General features: G+C 48.0%; 2 protein-coding genes and 1 pseudogene across 2 annotated transcripts; 1 reads left to right on the top strand and 2 right to left on the bottom strand.

The window, feature by feature from the left end:
• The window catches only part of LOC147124664 (uncharacterized), a 53,983-nt pseudogene that overhangs the window by 21,035 nt on the left and 13,398 nt on the right, over positions 1-19,550 (top strand).
• On the bottom strand, positions 12,932-18,493 carry LOC147124665 (uncharacterized). The gene is made up of 2 exons (XM_085991204.1): positions 18,234-18,493; positions 12,932-13,575 (listed from the first exon to the last, which is right to left on the bottom strand). The coding sequence occupies exons 1-2, from the start codon at positions 18,491-18,493 to the stop codon at positions 13,116-13,118; spliced, it is 720 nt and encodes a 239-aa protein (XP_085847330.1). The 3' UTR covers positions 12,932-13,115.
• On the bottom strand, positions 13,591-15,405 carry LOC147124666 (uncharacterized). The gene is made up of 2 exons (XM_085991254.1): positions 14,519-15,405; positions 13,591-14,043 (listed from the first exon to the last, which is right to left on the bottom strand). Exon 2 carries the CDS (start codon positions 13,932-13,934, stop codon positions 13,605-13,607), a length of 330 nt encoding a protein of 109 aa, XP_085847380.1. The 5' UTR covers positions 13,935-14,043; positions 14,519-15,405; the 3' UTR covers positions 13,591-13,604.

Here is a 19,550-nt window from a genome sequence, read left to right as displayed (position 1 = left end):
GAAGCATGGCAGATGCAATATAACGTGGATAAATGCGAGGTTATCCACTTTGGTGTCAAAAACAGGAAGGCAGATTATCTGAATGGCAATAGATTGGGAGAAGGGGAAGTGCAACGAGACCTGGGCGTCCGTGTGCACCAGTCACTGAAAGTAAGCATGCAGGTGCAGCAGGCGGTTAAGAAGGCAAATGGTATGTTGGCCTTCATAGCGAGAGGGTTTGAGTACAGGAACAAGGATGTCTTGCTGCAGTTGTACAGGGCCTTGGTGAGACTGCACCTTGAGTATTGTGTGCAGCTTTGGTCGCCTTATCTGAGGATGTTCTTGCCATGGAAGGAGTGCAGCGAAGATTCACCAGGCGGATACCTGGGATGGCAGGAATGACGTATGAGGAGAGATTGGGTCGATTGGGCTGTACTCGCTGGAGTTTAGAAGAATGAGAGGGGATTTCATCGAAACATATAAAATTCTAACAGGACTAGACAGACTAGATGCAGGAAGGATGTTCCCGATGGTCGGGGAGTCCAGAACCAGGGGTCACAGTCTAAGGATAAGGGGTAAGCCATTTAGGACAGAGATGAGGAGGAATTTCTTCACCCAGAGAGTGGTGAACCTGTGGAATTCTCTGCCAAAGAAGGCAGTAGAGGCCAGTTCATTAAATATATTCAAGAAGGAGTTGGATATATTTCTTAAGGCTAAAAGGATCAAGGGATATGGAGAGAAGGCAGGAACAGGGTACTGAATTTGGATGATCAGCCATGATCTTATTGAATGGCGGAGCAGGCTCGAGGGGCCGAATGGCCTACTCCTGCTCCTATCTTCTATGTTTCTGTGCCTTCCTCCCTGAAGACAGAAACAAAGTATTTACTTAAATTTCTCTTCCATTTCCTCATTCCCCATTATAAATTCCCCCGTCTCTGACTGTAAAGGACCTACATTTACCTTCGCCAGTCTTTTCCTTTTTACATACCTATAGAAGCTTTTACAATCCGTTTTTATATTTTTCGCTAGTTTGTGCTCATATTCCATTTTCCCTTTCTCTGGTAGTAATCTCTGGATTGCTACCAGTGCCACGAGCTAATAAGTTTAGAGAGAGTAAGATAGATAAGCTAAATACGTGGCTTGAGCAGTGGTGCAAGGGAGAGGGATTTAAATTCTTGAGGCATTGGAACCAGTTCTTGGGGAGGAGTGACCTGTACCAAGGGGACGGTCTACACCTGAACTGTGAGGGAGCCGATGTCCTCGGGGTAATATTTTCTAGGGCGGTTCGGGAGGATTTAAACTAATTTGGCAGGGGGATGGGAACCTAGGTAGTGGAAAAGAGGGAAGTCATATGAAGTCAGAAATAGATGGTAGAAAGGTGAGAAGCAATAAGCAAAGGAGAGAAACACAAAGGGCCAAACTAATTCATAATGAGAGTGTGAAAAAAGCAAGCCTGAAGGCTTTGTATCTTAATGCTAGAAGCATTAGGAACAAGGTGGATGAATTAGTTGTGGAAATAGAGGTAAACAAGTATGATTTGATTGGGATTACAGAAACGTGGCTGCAGGGTGGGCAAGGCTGGGAACTTAACATCCAGGGATATACAATATTTAGGAAGGATCGGCAAAAAGGTAGCGGAGGTGGGGTAGCATTGCTGGTAAAGGAGGGGATTAATGCAATGGAAAGGAAGGATATTAACTCGGATGAAACGGAATCTGTATGGGTAGAAATGAGAAATAGCAAGGGGAGGAAAACGTTAGTGGGTGTGATATATAGGCCTCCAAATAGTAATATGGAGGTGAGGGAAGGCATAAAAAGGGAAATTAGAGAAGCGTGCGATAAGAGCACAGCTGTCATCATGGGTGACTTTAATTTACATATTGATTGGACTACCCAAATTAGTAAAAATTCTGAGGAGGAGGAATTCCTGGAATGTTTTCGGGACGGTTATCTGGACCAATATGTCGAGGAGCCGACTCGAGATCAGGCCATTTTAGACTGGGTATTGTGCAATGAGAAGGGACTTATCAGCAATCTTCTTGTACGAGGCCCCTTGGGTCAGAGCGATCATAATATGATCGAGCTCTCAGTCGAGATGGAGAGTGAGGAAATTGAATCAGAGACTAAGGTCCAGAACTTAAATAAAGGGAATTACGAGGGTATGAGACGGGAATTGGTAAGATTGATTGGGTGGTGTTTCTGGGGGGATTGACAGTGGATAGACAATGGCAAGCATTCAAAGATAGAATGGAAGAATTCCAGAACATGTTTATACCGGTTTGGCATAAAAATAAACCTAAAAAGGTGACTCAACCGTGGATAACGAGGGAAATTAGGGACAGCATAAAATCAAAAAAAAGGGCATATCAACTGGCAAAAAAAAGCACCAGACCGGAAGATTGGGGGCAGTACAGGATACAGCAAAAGAGGACAAAGGGATTAATCAGGAAGGGGAAAATAGAATACGAAAGTAAACTTGCAGCAAACATAAAGACAGACTGCAAAAGCTTTTATCGGTATATCAGGAGGAAAAGACTGGTAAAATCCCAAGTCGGTCCCTTGCAGTCCGATTCGGGAGAATATATAATGGAGAATAAGGAAATGGCAGACCAATTAAACTCATACTTTGGTTCTGTATTCACAAAGGAGGACACAAATAACCTCCCAGGAATATCGGCAAACATAGGGACTAATGAGAGGGAGGAGCTGACAGAAATTAGTATCTCTAGGGATATGGTGTTGGGTAAGTTGAGGGGACTGAAGGCCGACAAATCCCCGGGGCCTGATAAACTACATCCTAGGGTACTTAAGGAGGTGGCCCTGGAGATAGCAGATGCTCTAAGGATCATCTTCCGGAACTCCATTGACTCGGGAACAGTACCCGTGGATTGGAGGGTAGCTAATGTTACCCCAATATTTAAAAAGGGGGGTAGAGAGAAAGCAGGGAATTATAGACCAGTAAGCCTTACATCGGTTGTGGGCAAAATGCTAGAGTCCATTATTAAGGATAAAATAGCGGAGCACTTGACAAATGGGGAAAGGATCGGACAGAGTCAACATGGATTTACAAAGGGTAAATCGTGTTTGACTAATCTGCTGGAATTTTTTGAGGAAGTAACTGGTAAAATAGATGGGGGAGAGCCAGTGGATGTGGTGTACCTTGACTTCCAGAAAGCCTTCGATAAGGTTCCACACAAAAGATTATCATGCAAAATTAAGGCTCATGGGATTGGGGGCAAAGTATTAACGTGGATAGAGAACTGGCTGGCGGATAGAAAACAGAGAGTTGGAATAAACGGCTCGTTTTCGGAGTGGCAGGCAGTGACCAGCGGGGTGCCGCAAGGATCTGTCCTGGGACCCCAGCTGTTCACAATATATATAAATGATCTGGATCAGGGAATTGGATGCAATATTTCCAAATTCGCTGACGACACTAAACTAGGAGGAGGGGTGGGCTCTGATGAGGATGTCAGGAGGCTACAGTGCGATTTGGACAGGTTGGGGGAATGGGCGGATACGTGGCAGATGCACTATAATGTGGATAAATGCGAGGTTATCCACTTTGGGGGTAAAAACAGGAGGGTAGATTATTATCTAAATGGCAATAGATTGGGAGATGGGGAAGTGCAGAGGGACCTGGGTGTTCTTGTGCACCAGTCACTGAAGGAGAGCATGCAGGTGCAACAGGCGATTAAGAAGGCAAATGGTATGTTGGCCTTCATATCAAGGGGGTTCGAGTATAGGAATAGGGATACCTTACTACAGCTGTACAAGGTGCTGGTGAGACCGCATCTGGAGTATTGTGTACAGTTTTGGTCGCCCCATCTGCGGAAGGATGTTCTTGCCATGGAAAGAGTGCAACGGCGATTCACCAGGCTGATACCTGGAATGGCGGGAATGACCTACGAAGAGAGATTAAATAGTTTGGGCTTGTACTCACTGGAGTTTAGAAGATTGAGAGGGGATCTCATCGAAACATATAAAATTATGGCAGGCCTGGACAGGCTGAATTCAGAGAGAATGTTTCCAATGGCCGGGGAGCACAGAACCAGGGGCCACAGTCTAAAAATAGCGGGCAAATCATTTAAAACAGAGATGAGGAAGAATTTCTTCACTCAAAGAGTGGTGAGCCTGTGGAATTCCCTGCCACAGAGGGCTGTGAAGGCTAATTCAATAAATATTTTCAAGAGAGAATTGGATATATTTCTGAAGGCTAAGGGGATTAAGGGTTACGGAGAAAAGGCGGGGACGGGGTACTGAACTGGTAAGATCAGCTATGATCTCAGACGAAGATCAGCCATGATCTCATTGAATGGCGGAGCAGGCTCGAAGGGCCGAATGGCCTACTCCTGTTCCTATCTCTATGTTTCTATGTTTAGCAATTTCTCGGTCCCCCTTTGCTGATTTCTAAAATGATCCCAATCCTCAGGCTGACTGCTTTTTCTGGCAACTTTATAAGCTTCCTCCTTTGACTTAATACTAGCTTTAATTTCTTTTGTTAGCCTCGGTTGGATCACTTTTCCTTTCTGGTTTTTATGCCCTAGAGGAATATATGTTTGTTGCAAATTATGCATTATTATCTTGAATGTTAGCCATTGTATGTCCACCTTCATACCTTTTAGTGTAGTCTCCCAATCTACCATGGCCAACTTGTCCCTCGTACCCTTGTAGTTTCCTCCATTTAGATTGAAGACCTTAGTTTCAGATTGGACGACATCACTCTCAAACTTAATGTAAACTTCAATCATATTATGGTCATTTGTCCCTAAAGGACCCTTTACCACAAGATTATTGATTAGCCCTTTCCCATTACACAGTACCAGATCCAGAATAGCCTGTTCCCTGGTTGCTTCCTCCACATTCTGATCCAGGAAACCATCTCGCATGCATTCCAAGAATTCGTCCTCCACACCATTAGTGGTAATTTGATTTGCCCAGTCAATATGTAGATTAAAGTCCCTCATGATTACCGTATTGCCCTTGTTACATGCACTTCTAATCTCTTGATTGATACTGTGCCCTACATTACCATTACTGTTTGGTGGCCTATACACAACTCCCACCAATGTTTTCCACCCTTTGCTGTTTCTTAGCTCCACCCAAACTGATTCCGGTTCTACATCACGATCTGCCAAGCCAAGATCTTTTATCTCTACCGTACCGATCTCATCCCTTATTAACAGCGCTACGCCACCTCCTTTTCCTTTTTGTCTGTCCTTCCTAAATGTTCAGTTCCCAGCTTACCCTGCAACCATGTCTCTGTAATGGCAATTGCATCACACCCATTTACTGTACTTCTATTAGTGCCATTAATTCATCCACCTTGTTGCAAATGCTGTGTGCATTTAGATAAAGTGCCTTCACCTTTACCTGTTTAATGTTTTTCTGCACTTTGACCCTCTTTACTGTTGGACTTTGTTTCTGCTCCCTACTAGTTTTACAGCCAGTATTTACAGAGGCTGGGACACAGAAAAACGTCTCATTAAAATCACGGATATATTTGTTCACACAAACCAACAGCCACAAAATACTGAGTAATTCCTCCATTTACAGTGTCTCCCTGACCAGTCACCATTTCTCCTTCATTTACAGACGCTCCCTGACCAGTCACCATTTCTCCTTCATTTACAGACTCTCCCTGATCAGTCACCATTTCTCCTTCATTTACAGATGCTCCCTCACCAGTCTCCATTTCTCCTCCATTTACAGACGCTCCCTGACCAGTCACCCTTTCTCCTCCATTTCTAGACGCTCCCTGACCAGTCTCCATTTCTCCTCCATTTACAGACGCTCCCTGACCAATCACCATTTCTTCTCCATTTACAGACGCTCCCTGACTCACTTCCTGTCTGTCCCGGAGTTTGGCGCTTTGTTGAGATTCGGGCCGGAGTGAAACGGGAACCCGCGGGTGGGGGGCGGACAATGTTCACTGCTCTTATAATCGGGCCTGGGGCCGCACTCAGGGTGTGTGAAGCCCGCGTCCCTCCGGGGTTCATGAACCCGCCGCCCTCTGACCTGCTGCAGCCTCGCCACCCGCGCATGCTCAGCTCACACTGCCCAACAATCAGCCTCTCCCGCGCATGCTCAGCTCACACTGCCCAACAATCAGCCTCTCCCGCGCATGCTCAGCTCACACTGCCCAACAATCAGCCTCTCCCGCGCATGCTCAGCTCACACTGCCCAACAATCAGCCTCTCCCGCGCATGCTCAGCTCACCGACTGTTGTTTAGGTTTAAAGGTTAAGCCCCGCCCCTCACACACTCCGATTGCTTGGAGGATCCGCTGCCCGCTCGGTCCTCCAGCCCCGCCCCGCTCTTCCTTTTGGTCGGGAGCTCCCGTCAATCACCCGGGCAGTGTGAGCTGAGCATGCGCGGACCTTGGTAGCAGCCGCTGACACATCAGGTGAGAGAGGTCAGGGAGCGGGTTCATGAACCCCGGGGGGACGCGGGCCGCTCACACCCCGAGCTCAGGGAGCGGCTTCATGAACCCCGGGGGGACGCGGGCCGCTCACACCCTGAGCTCAGGGAGCGGGTTCATGAACCCCGGGGGGACGCGGGCCGCTCACACCCCGAGCTCAGGGAGCGGGTTCATGAACCCCGGGGGGACGCGGGCCGCTCACACCCCGAGCTCAGGGAGCGGGTTCATGAACCCCGGGGGGACGCGGGCCGCTCACACCCCGAGCTCAGGGAGCGGGTTCATGAACCCCGGGGGGACGCCCCAGGCCCCATTATTAAAACAGTCAACATTATTCGCTTCACAAACACCCGGGGTGGGCCTCAGGCCCCGAACAAGAGCCTCCGGGCCGGGCGTTTGCCCTGAGCGGGGCGGCAGCTGCGGGGCTTTCTCCCGGTGACAGGCCCGGGGTAACGGCTGCCATCTTGAGAGGCTCAGGGGGCAGCAGGGCGCATGCGCGGCCCCCTTGGCCAGGAACCAGGAGTGGAGAATTTTGTCGATTTCTATCCTGGACTCTCAGTGATGGCTTTTGTAAACTCCTTTTACAGGCTGTGAGAAGGGCAGCATTTACACACCGCAAACTCAAACCAACATCACATCGAGATCTGATAGAGTCACTCCATTCATCAGGACCCGAATATCATCGGCCTTTGAATGTGGAAGGAGAAATGTTTGTCTGTGGCAAAAGATTTCAAGCATCAGTGTGACTGGAAAAGCACCGAGACAGACACACCCGAGTGAGAGTGTTCCAGTGCACTGACTGTGGAAAGAGCTTTAACCAGTTACACAGCCTGAAAAAACATCGCCCCATTCACAGCGGGGAGAAACCGTACACGTGTGTGTGGACGAGGCTTCAACTGATCATCCAACCTGGAGAGACACAAGGACACCCACACCACGGAGAAACCATGGAAATGTGGGGACTGTGCTAAGCGATTCAATTACCCTTCCCAACTGGAAATTCATCAACGCAGTCACACCGGGGAGAGGCCGTTCACCTGCTCCATATGTGGGAAAGGATTCACTCGCTCGTCCATTCTCCAGACACATCAGCGAGTTCACAATGACGAGAGACCATTCAGCTGCACTCACTGTGGGAAGAGATTCAAGCAGTCATCCAACCTCATTCTACACCAGCGAGTTCACACTGGGGAGAGGCCATTCACCTGCACCGTGTGTGGGGAGAGCTTCAGTCGGTCATCCCACTTGCTGACGCACCAGCAAGTTCACACCGGAGAGAGGTCTTTCACCTGCTCCGTGTGTGAGAAGGGATTTGCTCATTCTTCTGAGCTTCTGACACACCAGCGAGTTCACACTGGGGAGAGGCCGTTCACCTGCTCTGTGTGTGGGAAGGGATTCACTCGGTCATCCCACCTGCTGACACACCAGCGAATTCACACTGGGGAAAGGCCGTTCACCTGCTCCGTGTGTGAGAAGGGATTTGATCGTTCATCCAACCTGCTGACACACCAGCGAATTCACACTGGGGAGAGGCCGTTCACCTGCTCCTTTTGTGGGAAGGGATTTAATCGTTCATCCAACCTGCTGACACACCAGCGAGTTCACACTGGGGAGAGACCATTCACCTGCTCCGTGTGTGAGAAGCGATTCAGTCTATCATGCAACCTGCTGAAACATCAGCGAGTTCACAAGTGACTGCAGGGGTTGGATTCTGCTGTGATTGCTGCTGTTAATCACATCCAGGACTGAACCATGTTCATTCTGACAGTTGGGGTCTGTTTCTGCTGATGTTAATAACCCCTATAACTGGGCTGGTGTTTAATACTCTGGATATATAGCTGATTGACTTGTCGGGGCTGCAGTGTTCATTTAAGAACCGCTGTCTGAACTTTCCCCTTAATTTATGATCCTTGAATTGAGTTGAGGAGCAAAAAGAATATGATCACGCTATTGGGGGTATTGTATAGGCCTCCAAATAGTGAGAGGGAGGTAGAGGAACAAATCTGCAGGGAAATTGCAGAGATATGCACGAGCTATAGAGTGGTGATATTGGGGGACGTTAATTACCCAAATATCGATTGGGATAATGCTAGGGTAAAGGGAAAGGAGGGGGAGGAATTTCTGAAATGTGTTCAGGAGAATTTCCTTCACCAGTATGTTCTTGGCCCAACTAGGAAGGAGGCATTGCTGGATCTGGTGCTGGGGAATGAGGTGGGCCAGGTCGACCAAGTGTCTGTGGGAGAACACTTGGGTACGAGTGATCATTGTATCATAAGATTTAAATTAGCAATGGAGAGGAGCAAGGAACAATCTAGAGTAGAACTTCTAAACTGGAAAAAGGCTAACTTCAATGGGATGTGAAAAGATCTAGCCAAGGTAAAATGGAACCAAAGACTGACAGGAAAAACTGTAACGGAACAATGGGTGATCTTTAAGGAGGAGATGTTCCAAGTACAGGCTAGGTACATTCCAACAAGAGGGAAGGGTAAGGGAACCAAAGCAAGGGTTCCTTGGATGACGAAGGAGACAGAGAAGATGATGAAACAAAAAAAGAGGGTGTATGATGCATGTCAGGTGAATTCTTCAAGGCAGAACCAGACCAAATACAAAAAGTTGAGGGGATGTGAAAATGAAAAGAAGATTGGCAAAGAGAGAATATGAGAGTAGAATGGCGGTTAACATAAAAGGGAACTTAAAAATCATGTAAGCGGGTAGTAAGAGGCAGGGTGGGGCCTATATGAGACAAAGAAGGTGATATATGCTTAGAGGCGCAGGGCAAGGCTAGAATACACAATGAGTACTTTGTATCGGTGTTTACTAAGGTGGATGCTAACAAAATATCGGTAGAAGTGGAAATGGTAGAAGCAATGGAAGGGGTGAAAATTGATAGACAGGATGTACTAGAAAGGTTGGGTATGCTTAGAGTGGATAAGTTGCCTGGTCCAGATGGCTTGCATCCCAGGTTGCTAAGGGAATTGGGAGAGGAGATAGTGGAAGTGCTTGCCATAATTTTCCAATCTTCCCTAGATGCGGGGTAGGTGCCTAGGATTGGAAAGTGGCAAATGTGACACCATTGTTCAAGAAAGGGTGTAAGGACAATTCTAGTAACTACAGTTTAACATCAGTGGTGGGTAGAGTTTTAGAAACAATAATCAATGAAAAAGTTAACGGGCATTTGAAGAGGTTTAAGCTAATTAAGGAGAGCCAACACAGGTTTGTAAAAGGAAGATTGTGTTTGACTAATCTAATTAAATTTTTTGATGAAGTAACAGAGAGGATTGATGAAGGGAATGCAATGGATGTTGTCTTTTTCTGTTGTCTTGTTGCCTCCTTGAAAAGGTGTAACATCCCCACCGACACCTGGGAATCCCTGGCCCAAGACCGCACAAAGTGGAGGAGAAGCATCCGGGAAGGCGCCGAACACCTCGAGTCTCTTCGCCGGGAGCAAGCGGAAGCCAAGCGCAGGCAGCACAAGGAGCGCACGTCAACCCAAGCACCCCACCCACCCGCCCCTTCAACCACCGTCTGCCCCACCTGTGACAGAGACTGTAGGTCCCGCATGGACTCATCAGTCACCTGAGAACTCATTTTTAATGTGGAAGCAAGTCATCCTCGGTTCCGAGGGACTGCCTAAGAAGGAGGATGTTGTCTACATGGATTTTCGGAAGGCATTTGACAAAGTACCACATAGAAGGCTGGTTAACAAAATTGAGGCTCATGGAATAGGTGGGTCAGTGGCAGCTTGGATAAGGAATTGGCTTAAGGACAGAAAACAGCGAGTTGTGGTGAATGGCTGTTTTGCACACTGGAGGATTTTCCGTTACTAACTTGCACCTCAGGCCCCGCCCAGTCTGGTTTAATTACTAAATGTTTTCTAACTCGGGTTCAGGCCTGTCATTGTGAGGGAAACTTACAAAGCCTCATTTATTGGTGTGTCCCACCCGAGCGGCTGTTAATGGCTTTAATAAACTGGCAGCAAGGTTTTTTAAAGGTGGAAAGTGGTGAAAAACGCCACTAGCGATGCCTCAAAACTCACGGACAGAGAAATCCACTTCATCAGCACCCCTGCCACAGGACTCAATATCCACCCCCTCCACCACTGGTGCACTGTGTCTGCAGTATGTACGGTCTACAAGATGACCACGGTCAGGTCGTGTGGAGTCAAAGGTCAGGCAGCAGAATGGATGGAAAGATCGCAACAAACTTCCCTTAACTCCAACCCTCTGATTTCTGTTTTGTAGCCATCTTTCCATCCATTCTGCTGCCTGGTCCTTCACTCCACACAGCCTGACCTTGGTCATCTTGTCGATCTTACAGACTGTTATGGATATCAAGCTGGTTACAGAAAACAGAGAGTAGGGATTAAGAGTGGCAAAAGGTGGGAAGTGGTGTTCCACAGGGATCGGTGCTGGGACCACTGTTACCATTTACAGAAACTATTTGGACTCGGGAATCAGAGGTACAATTTCAAAATTTGTCAATGACACCAAATTGGGAGGAAGAGTTAATACTGAGGAAGACTGACAACATGCAAGAAAACTTGCAGAATGGGAGGGTAATTAGCAAATGAATTTTAAGATAGGTGGTGCATTTTGGTAGGAAGAATAAGGAGGCCACATACTACTTGGAAAATAAGAGTCTAAATGGGGGAGAGGAGCAAAGGGATCTCGGGGTCCAGATACACAAATCACTAAAAGTAGCGACGCAGGTTAATGAGGCCATAACAGGAGCAAACAATGGACTGGGGATCATTTCTAGAGGGATAGAATTGAAAAGCAGAAAAGTTATGTTAAACTTGTATCGAACCTTGGTTAGACCACACTTGGAGTACAGTGCACAGTTCTGGTCTCCATATTATAAAAAGGATATAGAGGCACTGGAGAAGGTGGAAAAAGGCTTTGCAAGGATGATCCTAGAACTGAGAGGATATAATTATCAGGAAAGGCTGAACAGGCTGGGGCTCTTTTCTCTAGAATAAAGAGAAGGCCGATGGGTGACCTGATCGAGGTCTTTAAGATGATGAAAAGGTTATATAGGGTGGACCTGGAGAAAATGTTTCCACTTGTGGGGAGTCCAAAACTACAGGTCATAAATATAACACAGTCTCTAATAAATCCAATGGGGAATTCAGGGGAAACTTCTTTACCCAAAGAGAGGTCAGAATGTGGAACGTGCTACCACAAGGAGTAGTTGAGGCAAATAGCACAGATACATTCATGGGGAAGGTAGATAAGCACATGAGGGAGAAAGGAATAGAAGGATATGCTAATAGGGTTAGATGAAGAGTGGTGGGAGGAGACTCGTGTGGAGCAGAAACACCGGCATTGACCAGTTGGGCCGAATGGCCTGTTCCTGTGCTGTAGACTCTGTAATTCTATGTAACTCTGTGTAACTATGTCTTCTGACTCCTGACGTAGCTGGAAAAGCTTTTACTATTATTACCATAATTGTACACCATCTTCCCAAAGATCTCTGAGCTTCTCTAATGGCTGCTTTTGACTCCCTCAATTGTGGGTATATTTGTCCCTATTCTCCTGTAAACTGAATTCATATTGTTACAAACTGGGTTCAATGTAAGACAGTTCGGGGAGTCAGGAATCATTCACCCCAAGACCTACGCTGGCCGGTAAAACCCCAGACGGTTCCTTAGTAAGGATTCCTCTGGTTCCTCGCCATATATTTGTCAGGATAACGATACCCAGCTTTCTTACCGTCCACTCCTGGAGGCCCCACTCCCTGAGCCTACAACCTTCAGCAGGGTCAGTGGTGGAGTTCCACAGCGGGAGTGATCCCAGAGTAACTGTCGGGATTACTTCCCCATGGATGTTCCGGGTCATGTATTTTTAGTTATCCTGGCGTCTAACACACACACATCAATAAAACAGGGGATTCCTCGAAACACGCTACAGGTCCTTCTTTATCTGGAGATCAAATGTCTGTTGTATAATTGTACCAGCAGTTAACAGGCTCCTGTGAACTCCTCCATCTGCTGTTTTAATGCAGGCTTTAACCAATTTATATTAAACAGCTTTATTTCAAATGAATTAATGCCTGCCTTAAAATGGTAGACTCAGGACTATCACACAAACACGTTAAATCTTCATTGAATAATTACCAGTCATTTTTTGACTGGAAACTTAAACCTGCCGTTTCACTTTCAGTCAGGAACAGATCGCAGTTTGACACCAATCTCTGACAGCACGTTTCCAGCATTCACCGTTGTTCTTCCCAACTCTAAACACAGTTGTAAAGGAGCCTTCTGTTCCGTGCCTAGGAGCTCTGAACCTGAACCATGGCAGAGAGCGGCTGGGACACATTTCTTACAGGCCTCAATATTAACCCACACGGCGACTTTGCTGTCAGTGAAGAGAGACGAGAAAGACCAAAGTGCCATTTGCCCCTCTCAGTGTGGCCCTGAAGGACTGTGTCGAGGCTGAAGTTCTGTTCCCACCGTACGATCCTCCCCCAGATTGTCCTTTCTGAGCTCCAGCCAGGTGATGCTAAACACTCAGATGGGAAAGATGAAAAACTACAACAATGTGTTTAAAATAAAGCTGGTTTATTCAGAATATTAAACTCCAGCCCAGTTACAGGGTTTATTGACATCAGCAGAAACAAACACACACTGTCAGAATGAACATGTTTCAGTCCTGGAATCCAACAGCAGAATCCAACCCCTGCAGTCACATGTGAACTTGCTGGCGTGTCAGTAGGCTGGATGATCAATTAAATCCCTTCCCACACGCAGAGCAGGTGAACGGCCTCTCCCCAGTGTGAGTGCATTGGTGTGTCAGCAGATCTTTTGTGCTTTTAAAGCTCTTCCCACAGTCAGAACATTTAAAAGGTCTCTTATTGGTATGAACAAGTTGGTGAGCCAGTAGATGTGGTGACTGAATGAATCCCTTCCCACACTCAGAGCAGGTGAATGGCTTCTCCCCAGTGTGAACCCGCTGGTGGACAGTGAGTTCAGATGACCACCTGAACCCAGTCCCGCAGTGAGAGCACCTGAAAGGTCTCTCATCAGTGTGAACACGTTGATGGCACATCAGTTCCCCGGAACTTTTGTAGCTCTTCCCGCAGTCCAGGCATTTAAAAGGTCTCTCGTCAGTGTGAACTCGCCGGTGCTTCAGCAGATTTGATGACTGAGTGAATCCCTTCCCACATTCGGAGCAGGTGAATGGCCTCTTCCCCAGTGTGAACATGCTGGTGTATCAGCAGGTCGCGCGATCACCCAAACCTCTTCCTGCAGTGAGAGCAGCGGAACGGTGTGAATGTATTGGTGGTCCATCAGTGCCTCGGCGTTTAAAGCTCTTCCCGTAGTTGGAGCATTTAAAGTCTCTCTCATCAGTGTGAACCCGTTGGTGTCTCAGCAGGGCAGAGAAATGAGTGAATCCCTTCCCACACACAGAGCAGGTGAACGGCCTCTCCCCGGTGTGACTGCACTTGTGTCTCGACAGGCTAGATAATCGGCTGAAACCTTGTCCACACACAGAACATGTGTACGGTTTCTCCCCGCTGTGAATGGTGCATTTTACTTCCATGTTCAAACACCAATGATATTCAGGACCTGATGAATCGAGTGACTTTGTCAGATCTTGATGTGATGTTTGGCTTGAGCTTCCTGTCCACAAATTCTCCACTCCTCATACCCTGTAAGATGAATTTAAAACAGGAAAAAGAGAGCGTGAGAGAGAACCCACAAAAAAACCAAAGACAGGCTGTGAAATTGAGCTCAATGAATCTGGTCATTTGTGGGGCCGGCAGCAGAAAACGTGACCATGAAAGCTGCTGGATTGTCATAAAATCCCAACTGGTTCACTGATGTCCTCGGGGAAGGGAACCCGCCACCCATATGGGTCTAAACAAGACTCTCGCCTATATGGGAGGAGAGAGGTGGGAGCGAAAGCGGGGGGGGGGGGGGGAAGGAGGGGGACTTTATACATCTGCAACTCGACAAGAACTTTGACAGAACCTCCTAAACCCGCAACCTCTCCCACCTTGAAGGACAAGGTGCCGGGGAACACCATCACCTCCCAAGTTCCCCACCAAGTCACATACCACCCTGTCTTGGACATCTATCGCCGTTCCTTCATCGTCACTGGGTGAAAATCCTGGATCTCCTTACCTGGCAGCATTGTGGGAGTACCTTCACCACACGGACTGCAGTGGTTCAAGAAGAAGGCCCAGCATCACCTTCTCAACGGGAAACTGGGGACTGGCAACATATGCTGGCCTTGCCAGTGATGCCCACATCCCACGAATGAATTTAAAAAATCTGCAGATGTAAACTGGATGGGGGTACAGTAGCATAGTGGTTATGTTACTGGACTAGTAATCCAGAGGCCTGGACTAATGATCCAGAGACATAAATTCAAATCCCACCACAGCAGCTGTGGAATTTAAATTCAGTTGATTAAATAAATCTGGAATAAAAAGCTAGTATCTGTAATGGTAACCATGAAGCTATTGGGTTGTCGTAGAAACCCATCTGGTTCATTAATGTCCTTTAGGGGAGGAAATCTGCTGTCCTTAGCCAGTCTGGCCTATATGTGACTCCAGACCCACAGCAATTCAGTTGACTCTGAACTGCCCTCTGTCGTTCAAGAAAGTGACTCACCACCACCTCCTCAAGGGCAATTAGGGATCGGCAATAAATGTTGCCTTGCCAGCGACGCCCACATCCCATGAATTAATTAACAAAAACTGGATTAAAAGCCTTTACAGAAATATTTGTTCCTAAAACTACACTCTTTTACATTGTAGGGACAGTGACAGTTTAACAACCTAATCTCCCCCAGAATCCACCTCCCTTGACAGTCCCACACTGGAAATTGTTGGGTCCTCCTGGGCTCAGAAGTACTGGGGGTTAAACCCAGCAGCTTCTCCTCCATCTCCACTCCAGCTCAAACTGAAGCAACAAAAAGACCGACACAGGCGGCCAGGGAGCGACTTCCACATCCAGCGCCCGCCCTGATACAAGCCGGCTCTGGATTGGCGGCTCTGCTGTGTCGATCCAGTTGTGGTTTCTCCTTTCCGGTCACTGCCGCGCATGCTCAGCTCAATCTTCCCGGGTGATTGACGGGAGCTACGGACCAATAGAAAGAGGGGGGCGGGTCTGGAGGACCGAGCAGACGGCGGGTCCCCCAACCAATCGGAGTGTGTGAGGGGCGGAGCTTGACCTTTAAACCTGAACAATCGTAGGTGAGCTGAGCATGCGCGGGAGTGCTTTGTTGGGCAGTGTGAACTGAGCATGCGCGGGTGGCGACGTTGCAGCAGGTCAGAGGGAGGCGCCCTGAAATGCCAAGAGCTGACCATAAAGAAGAATACCCTCAGTCAACTAGTCCTGGGACTCAATAAAGTAACTAATAACAATACTAACAATAACCAGCCCCAGGACAGTGACAGGGTAACACAAAGAATTCGACCCAACACAATCGTCGCTAAGCAAAAGGAAAAATATCTGTCATATTGGGCAGAAACAACAAAAACCCAAAGCAAACTCAATTGCTACTTGGCCCTAAACAGACAATACAACATAGCTGATTACCTGACCATGGTAAAGGATAACAAACTGAGAAGAACCTTGACAAGGTACAGACTTAGCGAACATAGCCTAGCGATCGAAAAAGGCAGACACAGGCAGACCAGGCTGCCAAGAGAAGACAGGATATGCTCTCACTGCAGTCAGGGAGTAGTTGAGACAGAGATGCACTTCCTCACAGCCTGTGGAAAATATCAGGGAATCAGAGAGAATTTCAATTAGAAATTCTCACAAATATGCCCTGAATTCAGAAATCTGACTGACAACCAAAAACTCCCATTCCTACTGGGGGAGGAGAGAAGCTGTGTAACACTGGCGGCACACTATGTTACAGCCTGCCATGAACAGAGGGACAACCAGTAAACTAAGACAAGAGTATATATAAACAAGGCAAAAATATATTTATAAACTCAGGGATATACCTGTTTATACACTGTATGAATGGAACCGCGTTTATGTGTTCAACCATAAATGTATTTTGATGCTTTGGCAACATAAGATGTAACTTATCATGCCAATAAAGCGATTTGAATTGTGAATTGTGAATTGTAATGAACCCCGCGGGGACGCGGGTTTCACACACCCCGAGTGCGGCCCCAGGCCCGATTATAAGAGCAGTGAACATTATCCGCACCCACCCGTGGGTTCCCGTTTCACTCCGGCTCGAATCTCAACAAAGCGCCAAACTCCGGGACAGACAGGAAGTGAGTCAGGGAGCGTCTGTAAATGGAGGAGAAATGGTGACTGGTCAGGGAGCGTCTGTAAATGGAGGAGAAATGGTGACTGGTCAGGGAGCGTCTGTAAATGGAGGAGGAATGGTGACTGGTCATGGAGCGTCTGTAAATGGAGGAGAAATGGAGACTGGTCAGGGAGCGTCTGTAAACGGAGGAGAAATGGTGACTGGTCAGGGAGCATCTGTAAATGGAGGAGAAATGGTGACTGGTCAGGGAGCATCAGTAAATGTAGGAGAAATGGTGATTGGTCAGGGAGCGTCTATAAATGGGGGTGAAATGGAGACTGGTCAGGGAGCGTCTGTAAATGGAGGAGAAATGGTGACTGGTCAGGGAGCGTCTGTAAATGAAGGAGAAATGGTGACTGGTCAGGGAGCGTCTGTAAATGGAGGCGAAATGGAGACTGGTCAGGAAGCATCTGTAAATGGAGGAGAAATGGAGACTGGTCAGGGAGCATCTGTAAATGGAGGAGAAATGGTGACTGGTCAGGGAGCGTTTGTAAATGAGGGAGAAATGGTGACTGGTCAGGGAGCGTCTATATGGTGCAGAAATGTTGACTGATCAGGGAGCGTCTGTAAATGGAGGAGAAATGGAGACTGGTCAGGAGCGTCTATAAAAGGAGGAGAAATGGTGACTGATCAGGGAACGTCTGTAAATGGAGGAGAAATGGAGACTGGTCAGACAGCGTCTGTCAATGGAGGAGAAATGATGACTGATCAGGGAGCGTCTGTAAATGGAGGAGAAATGGAGACTGTTCAGGGAACGTCTGTAAATGGAGAAGAAATGGCGACTGGTCAGGGAGCATCTGTAAATGGAGGAGGAATGGTGACTGGTGAGGGAGTGCCTGTAAATGTAGGAGAAATGGTGATTGGTCAGGGAGCGTCTATAAATGGGGGTGAAATGGTGACTGGTCAGGGAGCGTCTGTAAATGGTGCAGAAATGGTGACTGATCAGGGAACGTCTATAAATGGGGGTGAAATGGTGACTGGTCAGGGAGCGTCTGTAAATGGTGCAGAAATGGTGACTGATCAGGGAACGTCTAAATGAAGGAGAAATGGAGACTGGTCTGGGAGCGTCTGTAAATGAAGGAGAAATGGAGACTGGTCAGGGAGCGTCTGTAAATGGAGGAGAAATGGTGACTGGTCAGGGAGCGTCTGTAAATGGAGGAGAAATGGTGACTGGTCAGGGAGCGTCTGTAATGAAAGGAGAATGGAAACTGGTCAGGGAGCGTCCGTAAATGAAGGGGAAATGGTGACTGGTCAGGGAGCATCTAATGAAAGGAGAAATGGTGACTGGTCAGGATCTGTAAATAAAGGAGAAATCGAGACTGGTCAGGGAGCGTCTGTAAATGGAGGAGAAATGGTGACTGGTCAGGGAGCATCTGTAAATGGAGCAGAAATTGTGACTGGTCAGGGAGCATCTGTAAATGGAGGAGAAATGGTGACTGGTCAGGGAACGTCTAAATGAAGGAGAAATGGAGACTGGTCAGGGAGCGTCTGTAAATGAAGGAGAAAGCGAGTGTGGATGACTGAGCGAATCCCTTCCCACACACGGAGCAGGTGAACTGCCTCTCCCCAGTGTGAGTGCATTGGTGTTGCATCAGATACTTTCTGCTTTTAAAGCTCTGCTCACAGTCAGCACATTCAAAAGGTCTCTTATTAGAGTGAACAACTTGGTGTGCAGTGAGGCTGGAGGAGTTAGTGAATCCCTTCGCACACACGGAGCAGGTGAACGGCCTCTCCCCAGTGTGAGTGCGCCGATGATTTTCCAGCTCAGATGGGTAATTGAATCCCTTCCCACAGTCCCCACATTTCCACGGTTTCTCCATGTGAACTGAAGTCAGCCAGAGTCAGCACCTTCAGGGGAGGAGAGGGAGGGGAATCAGTGAGTGTAGAACAGAACCCAGCCAGAGTCAGCACCTTCAGGGCAGGAGAGGGAGGGGAACCAGTGAGTGTAGAACTGAACCCAGCCAGAGTCAGCACATTCAGGGGAGGAGAGAGAGGGGAACCAGTGAGTGTAGAACTAAACCCAGCCAGAGTCAGCACCTTCAGGGGGGAGAGGGTGGGGAACCAGTGAGTGTAGAACAGAACCCAACCAGAGTCAGCACCTTCAGGGGAGGAGAGGGAATGGAACCAATGAGTGTAGAACTAAACCCAGCCAGAGTCAGCACCTTCAGGGGAGGAGAGAGAGGGGAACCAGTGAGTGTAGAACTGAACCCAACCAGAGTCAGCACCTTCAGGGGAGGAGAGGGAATGGAACCAATGAGTGTAGAACTGAACCCAGCCAGAGTCAGCACCTTCAGGGGAGGAGGGGGAGGGGAACCAGTGAGTGTAGAACTGAACCCAGCCAGAGTCAGCACCTTCAGTGGATTAGAGGGAGGGGAACCAGTGAGTGTAGAACTGAACCGAGCCAGAGTCAGTACCTTCAGGGGAGGAGGGGGAGGGGAACCAGTGAGTGTAGAACTGAACCCAGTCAGAGTCAGCACCTTCAGGGGATGGAGAGGGAGGGGAACCAGTGAGTGTAGAACTGAACTCAGCCAGAGTTAGCACCTTCAGGGCAGGAGAGGGAGGGGAACCAGTGAGTGTAGAACTGAACTCAGCCAGAGTCAGCACCTTCAGGGGAGGAGAGAGAGGGGAACCAGTGAGTGTAGAACTGAACCCAGCCAGAGTCAGCACCTTCAGGGGAGGAGAGGGAGTGGAACCAGTGAGTGTAGAACTGAACTCAGCCAGAGTCAGCACCTTCAGGGGAGGAGAGAGAGGGGAACCAGTGAGTGTAGAACTGAACCCAGCCAGAGTCAGCACCTTCAGGGGAGGGAGAGGGAGGGGAACCAGTGAGTGTAGAACTGAACCCAGCCAGAGTCAGCACCTTCAGGGGAGGAGAGAGAG

Source organism: Somniosus microcephalus, chromosome 1, assembly GCF_052327205.1.
Source record: "Somniosus microcephalus isolate GS21.2 chromosome 1, FLI_Smic_1.0, whole genome shotgun sequence".
NCBI classification, from domain to species: Eukaryota; Metazoa; Chordata; class Chondrichthyes; order Squaliformes; family Somniosidae; genus Somniosus; species Somniosus microcephalus.
The sequence above is the reverse complement of the archived record's forward strand: the minus strand, read 5'-3'. Positions and strand labels throughout refer to the sequence as shown.